Genomic DNA, 21,441 nt, shown 5'->3' on the forward strand with positions numbered 1-21,441 from the left:
AGGAGTCACAAACTTCACAGGGTCACAAAAGGAAAAAATCATTTACAAGGAAAGCAGAGAGACATTCTAATACACTTATACTCTGTGGATTTCTCTAGAACCAAACAATATAAAATGAACACATTCAAGTTCAAAATCTTTCGTAAGAATGGAAGGTATGTTTCACTTTCAAAAAATAGCTAACAGCAGTGGGAGATGGACTCAAGACGGCAGAGCAGGAGAGTGTGGTGCTCGCCTTCCCTTACAAACACACCAAAAATACATCTACATGGGGAACAATTCTCACTGGAAGGTAACTGGAAACTGGCAAAAAGACTCCTGTACAACCAAGGCTGCAATAAAGATCCACATGCAATTGGGTAGGGAGGGAAGAAAAGTGATCAGGGAGGGACCCGTGCCGAGGGAGGGACGCAGAGTAAAGGGGAGGATCCACAGGTGGAGACCCACCCTGGGGAAGAGGGGCTCTAAGCCGCTGAGTGCCCCAACCCTGAGGTCCTACCCAGGGGAGACAAGACTCTGGCCAGGTGGAGGATCACCGGGATGAACAGGAGGGCTGTGGGAAGCCTGGCCTCCAAGCGTGCACGAGCACGGGCTGGCCTGCCCTGGAAGCAGGATGAAGAGAGCAGACTAAGGACAGAGGGGACCTGGACTTGAGGCTGCTTCCGAGAAGCAGCAAGAGAAACAACTGCTGGAGTCTCCACAGGCGGTGCTTCAAGGTCAGACCTTTGTCCGTAGCTGACAGGAGCCAAGAGCCCCCACAGGACCCCCAGCTTCAGCACTGCCCCTCTGGCACAAGGGTCCCAGTGCCAAGAGCCCGGAAGGCACACACTTCAAGGGAAAGAGCTAGTTCTGACCTGACCGTCAGGGCTTCAGCTCTACAACGTGGGATCAGATCCTGCCCCTGTTAGGGTGGCCGCGGCCACTGAGCAGCGAGGAAATCCCACCTCACACCTGGCTCCAGCTCTAGCCTCTCCATCTCCAGCCCCAAGCCCTGCCAAGGACAGAGGTGTGAGCACAGCAAAGTTTCTGTCCATGTCAAATTCAGATCTCCCACGACAGGCCCTGGGCGCACACAGTCTGCCTAGGGAGGCTCCCACATAAGGACAGCACTTCAAGATGGCAATTTGTAAATGTTGCGCCTAAATTTATAGAGGCAGAATAAGGTAAGCAAAATGAAAAGGCAAAGGAACAAGTCTCAAAAGAAACATCCAAAGACACCCCTGAAAAAAATACTTTACCAGATAAAAATTCAAAGCAATGAATTTTTTTCAACGAATAATAAAACTGTTAACCAGATTAAGGAAAAGAATAGATGAACACAGTGAGAATTTTAATAAAGAATTAGAAAATATAAGAATTATGCAACCAGAAATGAAGAATTAAATAAGTGAAATAAAAAGCACCAGGTGTGAATAGCAGTCTGATACAAAAGAAGGCAAGAAGTAATCTGAAATACAGAATGATGGAAATCACCTCAGAAAGGCAAAACAAACAAACAAACAAAAAAAGGAACAGCTGAAGAGATTTGTAGAACATTAAACACACTGATATTCACATTATAGAGGTCTCACAAAGAGAAAAGGTGATCAAAAATGTATTTGAGGAATTAAACCTGAAGAAAAGAGATATACAGGTACAGGAAGCAAGGAGGGTCCCAAGCAAGATGAACCCAAACAGACCCAAACAAAGACATATCATAATTAAAATGGCAAAAATTAAAGATGGGGAGGGGAAGAGAGGGAGACTTACATTGCATTTTCTGTTGACCAGATACTGACACTACCCCCATCTTCCAGATGAGGGAACTTAGGTTCAGTCAGGTTAAGAAACTGTGTCAAAATTATACAGCTGCTGCTGCTAAGTCACTTCAGTCATGTCCGACTCTGTGTGACCCCATAGACGGCTAGTTAGGTTAAATTCCTTTAGGTGCTCCCATAACCTCCTGGATATGACTGTACCCTGAAATTGTTACACTGTCTTATGAAAGCCCATGGCTAGGGACCGCCCTGGCAGCTAGTGGTTAAGAATTTGCCTTCCAATGAAGGGGGTGAGGGTTTGATCCCTGGTCAGGAAGCTAAGATCCCACATGACTCACCATCAAAAAATTGAAACACAAAGCAGAAGTTGTAGTGTAAAAATTCAATAAAGAATTTTAAAATGGTCCACATCAAAAAAAAAAAAATCTTAAGAAAGAAAGAATATGGGTGTACCTATGGCTGATTCTTGTTGATCTATGACAGAAATCACAAAATTCTGTACAGCAATTATCCTTCAATTTAAAAAAATATTTTTTAAATTAAAAAAAAAAAGAAAGTCTATTGAAAAATCTGTTTCCTCCACTAAACCCTAAGCGCCTAGAGGGTGCTAAGAACTTTACCTTCATTATCACTTGCCCTAGCATCACACGGTGGTTGCTGAGTAGGTATTTGATGAGTGAGTGAATGAACGAACAAAACAACCAAAAACCAATGAGGGAAGTCAGAAGATTGGTGCCATATGGTAAGAAGTCACCAAGAACTTCCTCCAAGAGGCCACTAAAGTTCCTTTCTTCTAGAGAGATGTTATGGGGAGGGAGGTGGGAGGGGGTTCATGTTTGGGAACGCATGTAAGAATTAAAGATTTTAAAATTTAAAAAATAAAAAACTAAAAAAAAAAAAAAAAAAGGGGCATTTTAAAAAAATCTTGCCATAACACAAAGGGCTCTAACAATTTTTAAGCAAACTAAAATGATAATTCTTGCACAGCATGTTTTTTCTAATTTAGGGAAAGAGTTAAATGTTGCTCCGAAAGAACTCAAGAAGTTAAAATTTAATTTGTCTGCTACGGAAGGTTTGCTGAAAGCTGATTAGCTCTTAATGGAAACATGCTTCTAGGGTGTTACTCTCTCTGAGAGCAATGGCTTGGCGCACCCTACTGTAAAATTAAGGTGAGAGAAGAGGGCAGAGCTCTGGGGAGTTCACACCTTCCGTCAGACAGGAAAACTGAACCAACACTCACGCAAACAATTTACCTTTCTGCTATAAACCCAGGAATAAGCTAGATTCACCAGGGCCCTGTGGGTTGTTTTTTTTTTTGGATCATGCTCTTGGCCCTTATTTGAAGGGGAACAATAAATTCTGAATTGTACTACAGCTAAGCTTTTGAAGACTTCTTCATCTTCTAAGAATATCATAAAATAAGAACAATTTAAAAATAAATGTTGCACTTGACATAAAATGGTTTCATGTTCCAATACTTATTGCTTGGTTCTCTAAACTCTTAATATGTACAATCTAAATTGGCTATCCTTTTAAGAACATGATGCTAATGGATCTAACAAATTTATAAAAAATGGTTCACACTTATTTTTATATTAGTAGAAACCTACTTACACATAAACCACTATAATATTATAATTAGCCTCCAATTAAAATAAATAAATTTTTTAAACAGATATTTTTTTTAAAAATTAAGGCATCTACTTTTGATATGCACTTTCAATGAAGCATTTTGCCTAAAAAAACCACTACTACCAAGTCATTGGGGAAGATTTTATAGGTTAATACTTCCCTGGTGGTTCAGAAGGTAAAGCGTCTGCCTGCAATGCGGGAGACCCAGGTTTAGCCCCTGGGTTGGGAAGATCCCCTGGAGAAGGAAATGGCAACCCACTCCAGTACTCTTGCCTGGAGAATCCCATGGATGGAGGAGCCTGGTGGGCTACAGTCCACAGGGTCGCAAAGAGTCAGATATGACTGAGTGACTTCATTTTCACTTTATAGGTTAATGAATTACTGTTTTAGGCACTTGTCCAAATTATGGGAGGGTGAACTTGTTTCAGGCCTAGCCCTAACTTTGTTTTGGTGACGGTAAGCAATTAAACATAGACCAATCACAAAAATTAATCACCTATTAGATCGCAAATAAAATCAAATAATAAAAATTAGAAATAGAACACTTCATACAATCTGGTCACAATGCAAACTAGAAATAAATAATGGACAAATTTCACATATCAGACTGGCAAAGATCAAACACTTATATACACTAATTCAATAAAATTTTAGCAAAAATAGGCACTCTCACACACCTTTGGTACAGCCGAGACTGGGGCTAATTTGGCAACACCTCTAAAATTACAGATGCTTAGACCAGGGGTTCCTGAATTTGTTTGCACACCGTCATCACCTGGTGGGCTTCAAAGCTACTGTTGCCTGTGTCCAGTCTCAGAGACTGTAATTTAATTGGCCTGGAATAAGGCCTGGGTTTTAGACTTTTTAAAACATCCCCAGATGATATTATGTGCCCTGCAGTGAAAAAATTACATCTCTCAGTATTTGTCTTATGCATATATGTTCACAAATATGATAAATAACCTACCTCATCAACTGCAGCTTTGTTTTATAATACCAATACATTAGGAATACATAAATGTTCACCAAAAGATGACAAAATATGGAATATGCATGACATGTAATATTATGTATCTGGTTTTTTTTTTAGTACAGATGGTATGAGAATTATATCTCAACAAAGCTGTTACACTTATTTTTGGAAAGAAGTGACGAATGGTGCAGCCAGCATACTATCATCTATGTGAAAGACACACACACTGGTCAAGAAGTGGCTGTCTCCTGGGGTAAAAATATGCTTTTCTATGTCAATTCTTTCAAATACTGAAATTTGAAATGCATTCTGTATTACTTCTTAAAATAACTTTAAAAATTAAAATGAAACATAAAATCAGTCTGGTCATATTATTCCCCACACAAACAGAATCTTCATCGGCTAACAGTCCACGGGGCATAAGGGGAAATTTTGGAATGATGGAAATACGCTATTTTGATCATGATAGTAATTCCACAGTTGAGTATGTTTCTCAAAACTCAGAGACCTGCATACCTAAAATGCATGCATTTTACTGCAAAGAGACTTATCCTTCAATAAAACCTGATGTTAAAAATATTTTTTAAAGCTTATGTGACAACCAGACCTCCTGACCCATGCTAGCAGGAATGTAAATTGGTACAACCAATAAGGAAAACTGCTTGTTAATATCTACTGGATCTGTGCAAGCACAAGTTCTGTGAGCCAGTACTTCCACTCTAGAATGAATACTCAACGGAGACACATACACAGATCCACCAAGGAGCACATAAAGTAATACTCATGGTCATGCTACTCACGACAGCAAAAATAAAAGAAAATTGGAACAGTGCAGACATTGTTAAAAGTAAAACTGGATTAGCAGACTGTAGTGTATTTGTGCAATGGACAGCCAGGCAGGAAGTTTCCCTTTGAAAAGTGGCAGTGCCAAGACCAAGAACTGATGGCTAAGAGCATGAGCAAAAAGCAAAATGCAAATGGCCCTTAACCATATAAAGAAATATTCAACTTCACTCATGAAAAGGAAAATGCAAATAAAAATTACAAGGGGATAATCTATCTCATCACAATGACACATTCCAAAATTTAACAATGAATTCTGTTGGCAGGGTAGGGAACCAGGCAGCCTCAAATATATCTTTTGAAGATGCAAAATGGTAAAATCTCCACATAGGGCAGGGGCTTCCGCAGTGGCTCAGCTGGTAAAGAATCCGCCTGCCAATGCAGGAGATGCAAGAGACACGAGTTCAATCTCTGGGTCAGGAAGATCTACTGGAGGAGGAAATGACAACTCACTCCAGTATTCTTGCCTGGAAAATCCCACAGACAGAGAAGCCTGGTGGGCTACAGTCCATGGGGTAGCAAAGAGTTGGATATGACTAAAATGTACATGCACAGGATACATATAGGGCAAAATAAAGGAAAAAAATATTTTAAGTGCATTTATTTTTTGATACACAAATACCATAGCTACAGATTTATCCTGTAAGATGTACATGCATACTAAAAACTGATGCATGAATAAGATTATTCATTGTTCATTATTATTCTATCAATCCTTTGATAGAGTAAACAACGTGCAACAACCCATATCTATTAGACATCAATGAGATGAAGCATGCTACATCCATACAATGGAAGGCTTCATAACTGTCAAACACAATGTGGAAGCTCTCTATGTATCTATAAAGAAACAAAATTGGGGGGGAAAGTCATAGGGTAGAAAAACATGCATAAGATGCTATTTGTGTGTCGAAGGGAGAAATGAGAAAATACACAGTGCTATTAGTTTGCCTTCAGACATAAAATGAATAAAAGTAGTCAAACCACACAGGATATAATAGAAAGATGAGGAAAGGACACGGAGGACAGAGGAAGGAACTGCTCTTCTCAGCATATTGTATCTTTTCCCCAAATAGAAATTTATTACCCATTTCAAAATGTTGGACTGAAAAATCATTTTGCGGGGGGGGAGAAAATCAAGTTAGGGAAATGGAAATAAAAACTTCTTTCCCCCACCCCCACTTCAAGGCGTATGAACGGATTTTTGCAAGATGCACAAAGGGTGCTGGGACCCACAGAATCTAGGACCTCCATTTAGAAAGATAGGGGGAGAGGGAGAGAGCAGGCGGGTGGTAATAGGCCTTTAATGCTTTGTTCTTGATCTCTCTTAGTCAAAATCAACATGGGACAGCTCTTATTTTTATATCCTGTTTCAAGAGAAAGGGCCAACAGAAGAGAATAGTGAACATAGAAAGAGACCCTACAAAAGGCAAAAGTGATTATTAAATGAGGTTTGGGGGTGATAAATAATTTCAGTTTACAAAATTTTTAGGATATTTTTGTAGAACAATATTCAAAATGAATCTTGCCCTGTCAAACTGTTACACAGCAGTGATTATTACAGCTGTAACATAATTTAATTTTAAAATCACTGTTCTCATTTTAAAACTTACTTGCTTAAGCTGAAATCTTTGCACATATATGCATTTTTCTCTAGAATATTTAGAAGTAGAACTGAAGGTTGAAAGCTATGCACTTTTCACAATTTAATTATAGTGAATAAATATTAAGAGGTTCCAGATTATCAGTAGATAAGTAAAAGCAAAATAAAATAAAATCCCATTTCCATCCGAAAGTTGGCAAAGATTGTCGAAGTGTGAATAAATACTGATATAAAAAGATCTTCAAATAATTTTGATATATGAAAAAGCAAATTTCAGTAAAACACATACCCAATGATACTATCTATGATGGTTTAAAATTTGACCACTACAAAGAGAAGCTATTTCAGTATATTCACATTGAATTTAATTAGACCCTCAAAAGTTCCAGAAGGACACCCTCCAAAATAATAATACAAATTAGCCCTGGCAAAGATTTATATATCAGTGGTGGGGAATAAGGAAGCCCAGGGTACCTCTTGGTTATATTATTGGAATTTAATATAAAGACAAGATATTCAAATATTAATTATGCAAGGAAAACGAAAAAGTTTATAAAAATTAATCCACTGAATTCTGCTTGTAAATCTTTTTTCAAAAGAATAAACTGAATTCTAAACCTAGGGTCTAATCATTTTAAAATAAAAAGATTTTAGATCATCAATTATCTGTTTCTACCTCACCAGACTTTTTCCCCTCAATATGAAAAATTTATATGCATTTAATAAAGAATTAACAAGAAGAGAAAGTAGTCTCGAAAACATGTCTCATGAATGAGCAAGAGTCAACTTAAAAAAAAAGAAATACAATCCATTCAATCTAATGAAGGGATAAAATTAGTACATAATTTTACCACTTGGTATGGAAGGTCCAGGAAACAAACAACTGTCTGAATTTGGCTTTAATTTCTAACACAAATTCACTCTTCAGACTTAAATTTCTTTTGTAGGAAGAGAGAATGCTGCTGCTGCTGCTGCTAAGTCGCTTCAGTCGTGTTCGACTCTGTGAGACCCCATAGATGGCAGCCTGTGAGACTCCCCCATCCCTGGGATTCTCCAGGCAAGAACACTGGAGTGGGTTGCCATTTCCTTCTCCAGTGCATGAAAGTGAAAAGTGAAAGGGAAGTCGCTCAGTCGTGTCCGACTCCTAGCGACCCCACGGACTGTGGCCCACCAGGCTCCTCCATCCATGGGATTTTCCAGGCAAGAGTGCTGGAGTGGGGTGCCATTGCCTTCTCCTATGGTGCCTTCTAAATCAGAAATTTTGGAAGACTCACTGGACAGAGATTTGAAAGGCTACAGAAACACAGGGTTAAAAACTGCCGAGGATATAAAAGGGTTACTTAAGTGTTCTCCAAGTTCTTTTGCAATGTGACGCCCAGGCTACATGGTCACATTTACAGGTCACTCTCTGGAAATGAACATGGCCACCCACAGGACACAGGCCTGAGAGCTGCAATAGCCCCAGCACTGTGGCTGACCTGTGACTGGGTCAAGGTACAGGCCAGGCATGGCACACCCCTGCAAAGGTTGTCTTAGTTCAGACTGCCACTCAATACAGATACTTTACAAAGAGCCTTTCTTGTCCAGCATTAATGGTAGTTCATCACTAAGTACAGATGTGAGAGCTGGACCATAAAGAAGGCACCAAAGAACTGATGCTTTTGAACTGTAGTGTTGGAGAAGACTCTTGAGAGTCCCTTGGACAACAATGAGATCAAACAAGTCAATCCTAAAGGAAATCAACCCTGAATACTCATTGGAAGGACAGATGCTAAAGCTCCAATACTCTGGCCACCTGATGAGAAGAGCCGACTCATCAGAAAAGACCCTGACGCTGAGAAAGACGAGGGCAGGAGAAGGGGGCAACAGAGGACGAAATGGTTGGATGGCACCACTGACTCAATGGACATGAGTTTGAGCAAATTTGGGGAGATGGTAAAGGAAAGGGAAGCCTGGTGTGCTACAGTCCATGGAGTCACAGCGAGGCAGACAAGACTGAGTGACTGAACGAAAACACCGCCACCACTATGCAGGACGGGTAAACAGCAGACTGGCTGAAATCCAGGTGGCTGCAACTGTGTGGTTTAGTTCTTTAAGAAAGACTTGAGGGCACCTCTTCAGGATCCAAACCCACAGGGCCAGACGTCACCCACACAACCCACACAACCAAAATCAGTGTTCTTCTTTGAAAGCGACAACTCTTCTCCCGCCCTTCTGCAGACCTGCGTCCTCTGTGACCAGTTCTTGCTTGCAAGACTGAAGCAGTTGCCGCTGCTCTAGCAACTAATTTGGTGTCATCACAGGTGGTGTCTTCGATAAAGGCAAAAAGCTTTCAACTACTCAATGAAAGTATGTCAACTTGAAATAGTTGAAAAATTACAGTCAATAAATATGACAGGGACTTAATAAATAACTGTTCAGTACAATGAGGTAACAACTGACTTTTGAAAAAGTACATGTGTTAGTATTTTCTCTTCAAAGAATTTATAATCTTGGAGCATTATGGATTCCACGATATGCAAACTCCAGCAAAGAATAAAAATATAAGCACAGAATCCAAAACACCATAGATCACAGATACTACAAGCCATAAAACATGAAAATTTATCACTTTGGTAACTTAAACTCAATTCTTGTATAATCTCATCATCTTTAACATTTTTCAGAACACATAAAATTCACTTTATAGATGAGAAACAAAGAAATGGAAGTCTGAAGTGACAGCACCTGGTAAAAGTTGGGTTGTGCTCAGTCATGACAACCAGTAGCTTCAGAGCATATGCTGGTACAGGGTCCGGCTCCGTGAGGATGTGTTCATACCTGAAAGGACAACATGATTAAAAAGCACTCAGAGCTTTTCTCATCGTAAGTTTCCTCTGATCAACAGAAACAATATTCCAAGAGTTTCTAACATGTTTCCAAAAAAAGCAGATACTGAAATAAATGTATGAGCCATACCTGCATTTCCCAGTGGTGGTCAGTGATGACACAGACCTACCACTCAGAGCATGGGGGCTGGGAAGATTCAACTGGACAATTCAGCTAAAATGATCAGTACAGTCTACCGACACAGTAAGAGACTCAGAAATTTTAGCATTTGTGTTGGGTGTTGCAAAACTACCTCACATTCAGATATTCTAGAGGACTCATGAGATCCGTGTATGGTTGTACTCTTGGTACAGACAGTACAACAAAGGCACAGAGCTGAATCTTAAGGGAGACAGACACAGGCGGAGCTGGAAGATTCCCTGTGCAAGCTTGCTTATCCTCTCTCCCTGTCACAAAGGGTCACACAGCATGCTGTTTCTCCCAGCCATGAAACTGCAGCATATATGTGTGATGTTACCACCCAAGGAAGTCCATTACAGACTCATGGGACCAAGGTGTTTATTGAGTGGGGCTGGTCACACAGGCAACCTCAGTTCAGTCGCTTAGTTGTATCCGACTCTTTGTAACCCCACAGACTGCAGCACATCAGGCTTTCCTGTCCATCACCGACTCCTGGAGCTTGCTCAAACTCATGTCCATCGAGTCAGTGATGCCTTTCAACCATCGCAACCTCGGTCGTCCCCTTCTCCTCGTGCCTTCAATCTTTTCCAGCAGCAGGGTCTTTTCCAGTAAGTCAGTTCTTCGCATCAGGTGGCCAAAGTATTGGAGATCCAGCATCAGTCTTTCCAATGAATATTCAGGACTGATTTTCTTTAGGAATGACTGGTTTGATCTCCTTGCATCCAAGGGACTCTCAAGAGTTTTCTCCAACACCACAGTTCAAAAAAATCAATTCTTCGGTGCTCAACTTTCTTTACAGTCCAACACCCACATTCACACATGACTACTGGAAAAACCATAGCTTTGACAAGACAGACCTTTGTTGGCAAAGTAATATCTCTGCTTTTTAATATGCTGTCTATGTTAGTCATAGCTTTTCTTCCAAGGAACAACTGTCTTTTAATTTCATGGCTGCAGTCACCATCTGCAGTGATTTTGGAGCCCAAGAAAATAAAGCCTCTCACTGTTTCCCTTGTTTCCCCGGATGGTCTTGATCACTGCCTCCTGTACAGCGTCATGAACCTCCATCCATAGTTCTTCAGGCACTCTATCAGATCTAACCCCTTGAATCTGTCTGTCACTTCCACTGTATAATCATAAGGGATTTGATTTAGGTCATACCTAAATGGCCTAATGGTTTTCCCTATGTTCTTCAATTTAAGTCTGAATTTGGCAATAAGGAGTTCATGATCTGAGCCACAGTCAGCTCCCAGTCTTGTTTTTGCTGACTGTATAGAGCTTCTCCACCTTTGGCTGCAAAGAATATAATCAATCTGATTTCAGTATTGACCATCTGGTGATGTCCATGTGTAGAGTCATCTCTTGTGTTTCTGGAAGAGGGTGTTTGCTTTGACCAATGCATTCTCTTGGCAAAACTGTGATAGCCTTTGCCCTGCCTCATTCTGTACTCCAAGGCCAAATCTCCTGTTACTCCAGGTATCGGTTGACTTCCTACTTTTTGCATTCCAGTCCCCCATGATGAAAACAACATCTTTTTTGGATGTTAGTTCTACAAGGTCTTGCAGGTCATCATAAAACTGTTCAACTTCAGCCTCTTCAGCATTAGTGGTTGGGGCATAGACTTGGACTACATAGGCAATCAAACATGTATCAAAGTCCTGGACTTTCCAAATGGAAGCAGGCATCTGGCATAAACCATACCATCTGCACAGACAGCTGAGACACAGTGGGCTACATACCCTCATTAGCTAAACACTGACTGGCAGCTCTCTGGGAGCCCAGCTCCAAGATGGCAGCCAAGGGCCCACCTTGCAAGTAGACCTTTCTCAGAAGAGCAGTCTCAGGCCTGCTATGTCAACTGTTTTCTGCACTGCGTGCTTATTTATACCTTAGAACCTGAAATGAAAAGTATGACCACAGATCATATAACTCAAAATGCCATCATCAGAAGTTTTCACAACAAAGCCAGGCTGTGCTCTCATGTTATTTGCTATTAATACAAAAAGAGTTGGACTAAACACTGTGTCTGACCTACTTAGATTAAGCTATGCAGTAAACAGCCCCGTGCAGATGCTCAGTTAATAAGCACTGAATGAATGAATGAACAAACAGACTAACCCATCAACTTTACAACTTAACTCTCTGAAACAACTAACAAGGAGGCAAAACGTCCCCAAAAGTCCAAAATGTGTATTTAAAATTCCATGATGTGGAGCGAAAGCTTTATCATCTAGAGAACAGGGCCCCAGGCTCTTACTCAGAGCCTATTTACTCTCATTTTGGAAATCATTGCATAATAAGCTTAATTATGCAGCCTCTGAGCCCACAATGATTTAAAAAAAAAAAAAAGAGCCAAGTAAAGGGAGGAAAGGGACTATTACAGAAAGGCAACCCGAGAATTTTAAAAAGTGCAGCTTGAAAGCATAGGAAACACGAAAGAAAGCAAACCCAAGAACTCCTAGCAGAGAGCAGTTCAGGGAGCATTTAACACAGAGGAAGCAGGCGCTCAGTCCCCAGTGGGACCTGAGAGCCCATTATGCACCATAATGTTCAACATGGGGGCAGTGAATCAAGGAAATGTTAAGTTGGATAGACTGCTCTGTTTAAGGAGTCAGAAACTACCATATTTTAGTAATGTTTCTTATGAAATATTTTTAAATTGTAGCAGTTAGAGATTTGCCTGTGTATGATAAAGACAGAAGAAAAAACAGCAATCATTCATGATAAACCATAAATAAAACAGTAATAAAGAGAATGTTAAAAAAAAAAACTGCAAAACCACATGTAAGTAATTTTAAGAATGAAAAAAAAATCAAATTGATGAGAGTAAGACATTCTATCATATGAAAAAAAAAATCAAGGAACATTTTTGGAGGTGAAAAAAATGTATTTGTAAAGCTTACAATTCAGAATTTTTTCAAAACAGGAACAACACAGCATTATCCCTTTCTCTAATAGTTTTATGAAATAAAAAGCTCTTACCCTAAATTGGTGACACCCAAGCCTGCCTTCAGGTTCAGTGATTTGCTAGGTGGGCTCACAGAACTCAGAATACTTGTTGTATTCCTAAGTATGGTTTCTTAGAGAAAGGATAACTGGTTAAAATCAGCAAAGGTGAAAGACACAGGGTAGAGTCCAGGGGGACCGGGCCCAAGCTTCTCGTTGTCCTCTCCCAGTGGAGCTGTGTGGACAGGGCTCAGTCCTCCCAGCAGCAATGTGTGGTAGCATGTGTAAGGTACTCCCAGCCAGGAAGGCACAGGCATGCAGGGTTCTACTAGGGGCCAGTTCCCTAGGCATAGGGTACCTTAGTGACTGACCTGTCTTCAGCCCCTTTGGGAGTCAGAGTCAAAATGCCCCACTGTAATTCACACTGTTATCCAGAAATATCTGGCATGGCTCAAGGCCCCAGGGATACAGAGACTCTTTTATCTGGCACGAATATTCCAAAGCCTCAGAACTATTCTTCCACAAGGCAGTCAAGCGCCAGTTTCTTCATCATGTGCAGGATTTGAACCATGCCCCACCTGCTAAGCAAAGCCTCCACAGCACATATACTTAACAGGGAAATAGAGGCACTGCTGAGTTTAGAGAGTGGCAATAGAATCAGAGGGAAGAGAAGAATGCGCGCTTCCACTGGTTACTAGTATTTGGAAATCGTCGGCCAGAGACTTTCAGCTGACGAGGGGGGTGAGAAACTTCTTATGAGTCACTCACTCTGGACAGCCTCCCCATCCCCACTTCCAGACTTATTGGAATGACTGAGGAAAGGACTACAAACTTATGAATTTTAAAAAGCTTCCCATGTGATGGAACTCATGTGCTTGCACAGAATGTACAGGAGGATAAACAGACAAATAGTTAGAAATATAACAGAGAAAACAATCTCAAGAGGACTGAAAAATATGAAATATTTTTGAATGGACTGAACAAGAACATGCAAAGCCTACATTTAAAAATAAAACACCAATGAAACTTTCACTGTCTGAAATACAATACAAATGTGTTGAGGTTGTCTGAGGTTATCTAACCTTGAAACAGGAGAGAAGGATGAAGCTTGTACCAGCCTATGCATGACAATTTTCCCCAAGAATGTTGCTGTTTTTCTCCCCTTGTAAAAGAAGGGTAAAACAAATAATGGATCTGTTCAGAACAGAAATATTGATATGCTGAATATATTTTAATCAAAGATAGGTTTGTAATAGCCAGCAAAAATTGGCCCCAAAAATGCTGAGATATATTAAGCTTGTCTTCTCGAGAAAGCAACTGAGCTGATAGTAAATGGATTTTACACTTCTTTGAATGACACTTATAGGAAAAAAACAAAAACAAACAAACAAAACACAATGATAATCCAGACTCCAGAAATGGCTATAAAGCAGAGTGACCAGTGAGGAGTGGCCCATCTGGATGGCCGGGGCTGGAGAGGAGCACTCTGAGTGCCATGAGCCAGAGATGGAGATTGTTATCAACATAAAAGCATGCTGTCCATACAGGAACCCAAGACAGGGCCCACTCTTTTACTTCTAGGATCCTCCCCAGATAAGGAGTCTTTGCTAGGTCCCAAACAGTTAGAAACCAGGCGGGGAAAGCCATTCATACTAAATTCTCTGAGAGGAGAGAAAGCTTTTAAAATCACATTTGGGGATTTAAGGGACAGACTCTTCCCTATCTTGTTAAGTGTCTGGAGAAACCAGTGTCCAATGAGACAGTCTGGCAGAACATTTAAACAGACTAGTTAAACCACTACGGATTATTGTGAGAAGTCATTCTGGGAGTGTGACCAAAGAACCAGCCAAATGGAAAGAAGGGCCCATCTGATTGAGGCAAAGGGGAGGCACAATGTCATAAAGAAGTCCACTATGCTGGAATTAAACCCCGAACTCACATTTCACGTGTCAGTGGAGAATTTGGGAGAAAACAGTGGTTCCAGAATATCCAAGGGACTTTAAGGGATACAATGAGGAAGAGCCTGCTAAATGAAAAGCTGAAGCACTTTACAAAGCCACCAGAACTGTTAAGTTCTAGTAGGGTGGGATCAAGAATAGACACAAATTAAAAGGAAAGAAAGGTGATCCAACACTGGACAAGAAAGAGTCATCACAGAAAGGAAGACAGAACAGTCAGGCCGTATCTTATGAAAATATATCATCAATAAATTAAAAATTCAAGGAAAAAAATGTTTAAGTTTGTTGAAGTACTAAAATGAGTAAACATTCACATATTCATGAGTGAGAAGGCCTCCACAGCATGACAACAAATGAGAAGTGAACCCCCAAATTTCACAGCTTTCAAGTTTTAAAGTAGTAAGTATTTCTCAATGACAAAATCACCATAAACAAATCAAGTAGGCAAAGTTTATTTACAGAATTTTATATATTTTATACTGTCTTTATATATAACGAGCTATTTGCAAACCAATAACAACAATCCCACAGTGGTGGAGGGGAGGAAGAAATCCACCTAAGAGGAACATAAATGGCCAACATCACGAATATCAGAAGGAATGCAAGCTGAAGCTAGGAAGAGCACAGAAAAACAGGCAGTTTCGTAAAGGGAAACTGGTCGTATACACCGTTTGCTATCTTTGGAAAAAACTGCCCAAACATGATGAATGTAATTTTTAACACAGTGGTTCCACCTCTGGAGATTCAACAAAAAGAAATCACCATGCACCCAAAGATGTAGCCCTGAAAATGGCCTTGCAGTAAATGTAACAGTGGAACACTGGGGACCTCCTAGATACTTACTAACCAGAAACTGTTCAGTGATTTCAAAACATTTATAAATGTAGGTGTAGACATTCAATAAATTAGCGTTAAATAAGTATGTGACACAGAGACAGTGCACTAAGTCATGTCCGACTCTTGCGACCCCATGGACTGTAGCCCACCAGGCTCCTCTGTCTATGGGATTCTCCAGGCAAGAATACTGCCATTTCCTTCTCCTCAGATATTCACAGTATCATGTCTGGAGGAAGAGACAGGCTGCAAGGAGGAAATTTCAGAAAGTACTAAGTAAATCTCATTAGAAATGAAGAAACCATTAGTAGAGGGGGCAGATGTTAACATAAAATGGAAGGCAAGAGGCAAATCACTGAGAATCTTGAATGGCTGGGTAAGAACTGTTAATATTATTTTCTTCATTCTGAAGGTTTCAAGGTCTCTGAGCAAGGGAAAGCTATGAGGAAGGCAGTATGTTAAAATGCATTTGTAACAATGCAGGGTGAATTCCAGGCTTAAACAGCTTAAAGGAAAGAGATGTGTAGGATTAGATAAAAAGAAGACTGTCAAACATCAAAACATGGAGCTGAAATCTACCCTGAGAGAAGGCTGGGTACTTACTCTGGATTGCTGTGAGAAAGGGGTAGATAACCAACTCTTCTTGGCATTTTCTGTACAGGCGCTTCCAAATTTTGTACTAGGTGATATCCTGAGTCAACTCCAAAATTTTATGAACTGAGTCAAAAAATTTTATGAACTGACGTTTATATCCTAAGACTTTCCAGTCTTGTGTTTTTACGTGACCTGAGTTCTATGCAATACTCTCTTGTCTTGTATGAATGCATAGATACTCAAGTGTATCAGCAGTAACCTGGACATATAAGTGGATGGAGAAAGAAACAAATGGTGGGAAGATACATATATATATTTATATATATATATATATTTTTTTTTTAAGTGAGAGAAAGGTAAGACTTCAAAATAAGTATTAAATATAATTTCAGATAGTAAGCCCTAATGTCTGGCTTCTTGGATAAAATCAACAACAAATTTTAATTATAAAGGCCCAAAAGGCTCCAAAAAAAACTAAAAATGACTTCAATAAAGTAATACTCAAGGTTTACAAAATACTATGTGAAAAAACTGGAGCACTAGAATTATTCTGATTCAGAGGAATGAAAGAGTATTTATCCTTACTCCTCAAATTATCCCAATTTAGATTCTCACAGGTGGTTCCCCCAGGGAGGAAAAAAAATCACTGTACCTATGTACCTAAATGCACTGACTTAGGTTAACACTCAGAAACATAAAAGAATTTAAGTAGAAGGAAAAAAGTAGAACTTTCATCTGGTACAAAAATATTTAAATATTATCTGCAAAAAAAAAAAAAAAAGCTTATCTAAGGAAAGGCTGAAAATGAAATACTCCTAAATACTCTGATTCCCATCAAAGATGGTCAAGTTCATGCCTATTTTAACACAGAATAAGTAGTTAAGGAAGACAAAGATGCAACACAGAGAACCATCTGGATGTCTTTTGAGTCACCAACACAGAAATTTGGTAGTGAAATTCAAGACTTTGCTGGATATTATTTCAGAGACAAACTCTACAGTGTGTTGCCACAACAAAACCCACTTATAAATTCATATTTCTAAAAGGAAATACAATTCTACGTTGTCAAGGATACAGTCCTTTCTGAAATTCTGAAAAACAAAGTCTTAATAATTGATGAAGTCATTATAGCCCTGATGATTGTACAGGTCACAAGAGAATTAGAAAACAGAAGTAAAAAAAAAAAAAAAAAAAAACACAGACAGTACTCACTTTCCCCAGGAGAGAAAGGCTGAATGTTCTACTGTCAAAAAAACACTGTCAACACATTTACATCAGCATGATCTCCTTTCCATACAAAACACTCAAAGCTAAAAGAAAATATGAAAATAGAACAAAAACGTGTTGGCAAAGTGGTTCCAATCTACCAAAGGCAAATTTCATAGCACATTTTCCCCCATGGCTTTCTACCTGGCATAAAGCCCTTCCTTGATATGCTACCTAAATAAAATAAGCTCTCCCTCCATTCCCCTCGTCAACTGAGGTGAAAAAAAAAAGCATAAACTAAAACTTGAGACACCTTTTATTTGGCAGACTTGCTGGGGACTCAGATAGCTCTGAGGGACTGCACAGAGAGGAAAGAGAGGAGCCATGATATATAGGCACTTTCACAACAAAAAATAGGTAGACAGTTGGAACAAAGGATTACCGTTAATTAAAGAAAAACTAGACATCTCACGTTAATGAATCTAGCACTTTTCTCTGTATGGGAAGATGCAAGAGTCTGGGATTACTGAAATTATCCCTTTGAAACACACCTTAGCTATCAAGGACCTATTCTTTCCTGCACCCTGAATCCCCCCAGGGTACAGAGTCTGGGGAGGCTGCAGTAGCTGACAGCTTGGTGGCCACACTGCCCTTTGTTGATACGGCAGGTGTCATTCTCCATCTACTTACACCATTCTGGTTTTTCTTCACAGCGCCCACAACGAACTGAAATCACCTTACGTGTTCATTTGTTTAGTCTCACCCACTAGACCGTAAGGGCACCAGGAGGCAGGGATTCAGTCTTTCTCACCATAATATCCTGAGTGGCTGACACAGACGTCTCTTGATATCATTTATTGAATGAATTAAGAAAGAAAGAGAGAGAAGAGAAGGAAGGGTTTTAAACCTCCTATGAATGATCACACAAGGGAGTTCAAATTACACTATTTATGTTTGTATGAATATTAGAATTTCCTCTTCCCTAAGAAGAGTAATGATGTATTCCCTGAACGAATGACGTAGTCCCATTTACACAGCAATGCCCTCCCCTTATGTAACAAGCGACAGACAAAAATTTTCAGTCAGAAGACTACTTTCAGTGTTAAGATTTCACCGATAAGAACTTTGATATAAAACTTCTGAGCAGTAATGATTTTAATTAATAAGGTCAGTCTGGGCTTAAGCTCCATTAAATATTGCCTCTTTTTCTTCTGCAACAACCTTCAAAATTAAATCTTGTCTCTGCTGAAAAAAAATCATGCCAATTTTCTAAGTATATGTGGTTTATCTTTCTTCTCAGAGGAAAAAAAAAACTTTTTCCCATTAATCATACAGGTAACAGTTGGCATTCCAACTGTCTTGAAAAAAGGGGGGAAATGGAGAGAAGAGGTGGGAGGGAGGAGGAAGTAAGGGTATACACACCAAGTCAACGGCAGGACGGAGACCTGAGTACAAATATATTCTAATCACAAGATCCAGACTGCCAATGACTGACATTACCAAGCTCAATAAGCAGAGAGTTTTCTCCAGCTGGTGGCCAAGGAGGAAGTCAGGGAAATGGCAAGCATGAAGGGATTTGACAAACTGCTGCTGATTCGAAGATGGAGGGGCCACGTGAAAGGAGTTCTGGGCAACTAAAATACCAGGAGGTGGCAGAGAAATAGGTGCTTTGGCCCTGCAACTGTGTACAGCTGTATAAATAATGGCCCCCAGAAGATATGTTCAAGTCCTGACCCCTAACCCTGTGAAGGTGACCTTATTTGGGTCTTTGCAGATGTAGTTGAGGATTTCCAGGTAAGATGGGCCTGAATGGAGGGTACTGCTGCTGCTGCTGCTAAGTCGCTTCAGTCGTGTCCGACTCTGTGCAACCAGAGACGGCAGCCCACCAGGCTCAGGCCCTAAATATAATGACTGACGTCCTTACGAGAGAGAGGCAGAGGAAAATGTGAAGCTGGGAGGCGAGAAGGCCACATGAATACAGACAGACTGGAGGGATACTGCCGTAAACCCACAATGCCCATAGCTCAATTCTCCCTCAGAGTCTCCCTAAAAGAAAGAACCCTGCTGACACTTTGATGGCAGACCTCTGGCCTCCTAAATCATGGAAGAGAACAGTCCTGTTGTTTTAAGCCGGTCTCTGTATGGTAATCTGTTACAGCAGCCCTGAAAAACTAATACAGACCACAAGAAACAATCCTGCCAGTAGCCTGAACGAGCCCGGAGGCAGAATTTTCCTGGAGTCTTCAGACAAGGACTAAGCCCAGTATTGTACTGTGTGTGTTACTCACTCAGTTGTGTCCAACTCTTTGTGACCCCATGGACTATAGCCTGCCAGGCTCCTCTGTCCATGAAATTTCCCAGGCAAGAACACTGGAGTAGGTTGCCTTTTCCTTCTCCAGGGGATCTTCCCAACCCTGGGATCGAACCTGAGTCTCCTGCACAGGTCGGCAGGTTCTTTACTTGTCTGAGCCAGCAGGGAAGTCCTGAATTATAGTGGCTGGGATCTTTCCAACCCAGGAATTGAACCCAGGCCTCCTGCATTGCAGGCAGATTCTTTATCGACTGAGCTACGAGGGATACCATTAACATGTTATTTATCGATAGAAAAGCTAATAGAATGTTTAGAGTTTAATTTTCTTGTATTGTTAGTTAATACTTATATACAAAATTTAAGTTGTGATGGAAACATCCCTTTCTTGCTCCTGACATGGAAATGTCCATAACAGAATACTATTTAGACTGTGATCAAAGGAATCCAGTGTTCTGGGCCATGTTAACAGATAAGCTGTAGGAAGTAGTGTCATTGTGGCATATAATGTTGAGAAATCCTAAGCTTAAAAAAGTTAAACGGGTAAAAATCAAAAGCACACAGAATATTCCAGGAAGAACACATGTTCCAGAGCACGTTTATAAACATGTGCACACCCACAGTTTAAGAAAGGTGGCTTCCATATTTATTTAATGTATACTTATGTGAGGGGCTTCCCAGCACAGTGGTAAACAACCTACCCGCCAATGCAAGACACACAGGAGACTCGGGTTCAATCCCTGGTCTGCTTACTGCCCACTGCTCTGCCTCTTCCAGGCCTGGGCTTGCCTCCATTCCAGCCTAGGGTATCCACTCCTCTTCTATCTAATCATTCTCAGGTTTCAAAGTCTAACTCAAATACCAACTCTCTATAAGTCATATTATATAATCTTCCATATACAAAAGGCACTAAACAAACACTTCAAACCAAAGTTCAGGACTTCCCTGGTGGCCGAGTGGTTGAGAGTCTGCCTGTCAATGCGGGGGACACAGGTTCGACCGCTGCTTTGGGAAGACCCCACGTGCCACGTGACAACTGAGCCTGTGCGCCACAAGAGAAGCCACAGCGATGAGAAGCCTGCTCATTGCAGCTAGAGAGTAACCCCCACTCCCTACAACTAGAGAAAGCACGCATGCAGGAACAAAGGCCTCATACAGCCAAAAATAAACAAATAAATCTGTTAGAAAAAGGGCTGAGATCATTAAAAAAAAATAAAATCAGTGTGATGAAGTGACTTTAAAAAAAAGAAATAAAGAAACCAAAGTTCATCTTTCTAGAAAGCAAAGCATGGACAGTAACAAGAGGTGACAGTTTTCTGATATTTACAGCTCACACAGTAAGTGATTTACTCATGATATCTATGATGGTTTCATTACTGATGCATCACCAATTATTCTCAGCGCATCAGTGAGAGTATTTCAAGATGAGATTACCTCAACAGACTGAGTAACACAGATGACCCTCCCTGATGTGGGTGGGCCTCGTCTCATCGGCCGAAAGAGAACAAAAAGACTGAATCAGAAGGAACGCCCCCTGCCCCGCTTCCCTGCTCTGGGACATGGGGTCTTCTACTGTTTCTGAACTTAAATGGAGACACTGACGCTTCCTGAGTCTCCAGCCTGTCAGCTTCCAGACTGGCACTTACACTTTCAGCTCTCCTGGTTCTCAGGCCTGCAGACTTAAACTGGAACTATACCATTGGTTCGCCTGGGTCCTCGTTTACAGCCTGCCAATCTCAGGACTTCTTGGCCTCCATAATCAAGTGAGCCAATTTCTT

The 21,441-nt window shown here is 40.5% G+C and overlaps 1 protein-coding gene across 9 annotated transcripts in view; it reads right to left on the bottom strand.

The window, feature by feature from the left end:
• Positions 1–21,441, bottom strand: part of ULK4 (unc-51 like kinase 4) — a 528,243-nt gene that overhangs the window by 303,959 nt on the left and 202,843 nt on the right. For all 9 annotated transcript variants that reach the window (XM_060402096.1, XM_060402095.1, XM_060402097.1 and 6 more), the window contains one exon: positions 9,536–9,628. In XM_060402096.1, coding sequence (XP_060258079.1) covers positions 9,536–9,628 — 93 coding nt within the window. The remainder of the gene's footprint in view (positions 1–9,535; positions 9,629–21,441) is intronic.

This window comes from Ovis aries, chromosome 19 (assembly GCF_016772045.2).
Source record: "Ovis aries strain OAR_USU_Benz2616 breed Rambouillet chromosome 19, ARS-UI_Ramb_v3.0, whole genome shotgun sequence".
Classification (NCBI taxonomy): domain Eukaryota; kingdom Metazoa; phylum Chordata; class Mammalia; order Artiodactyla; family Bovidae; genus Ovis; species Ovis aries.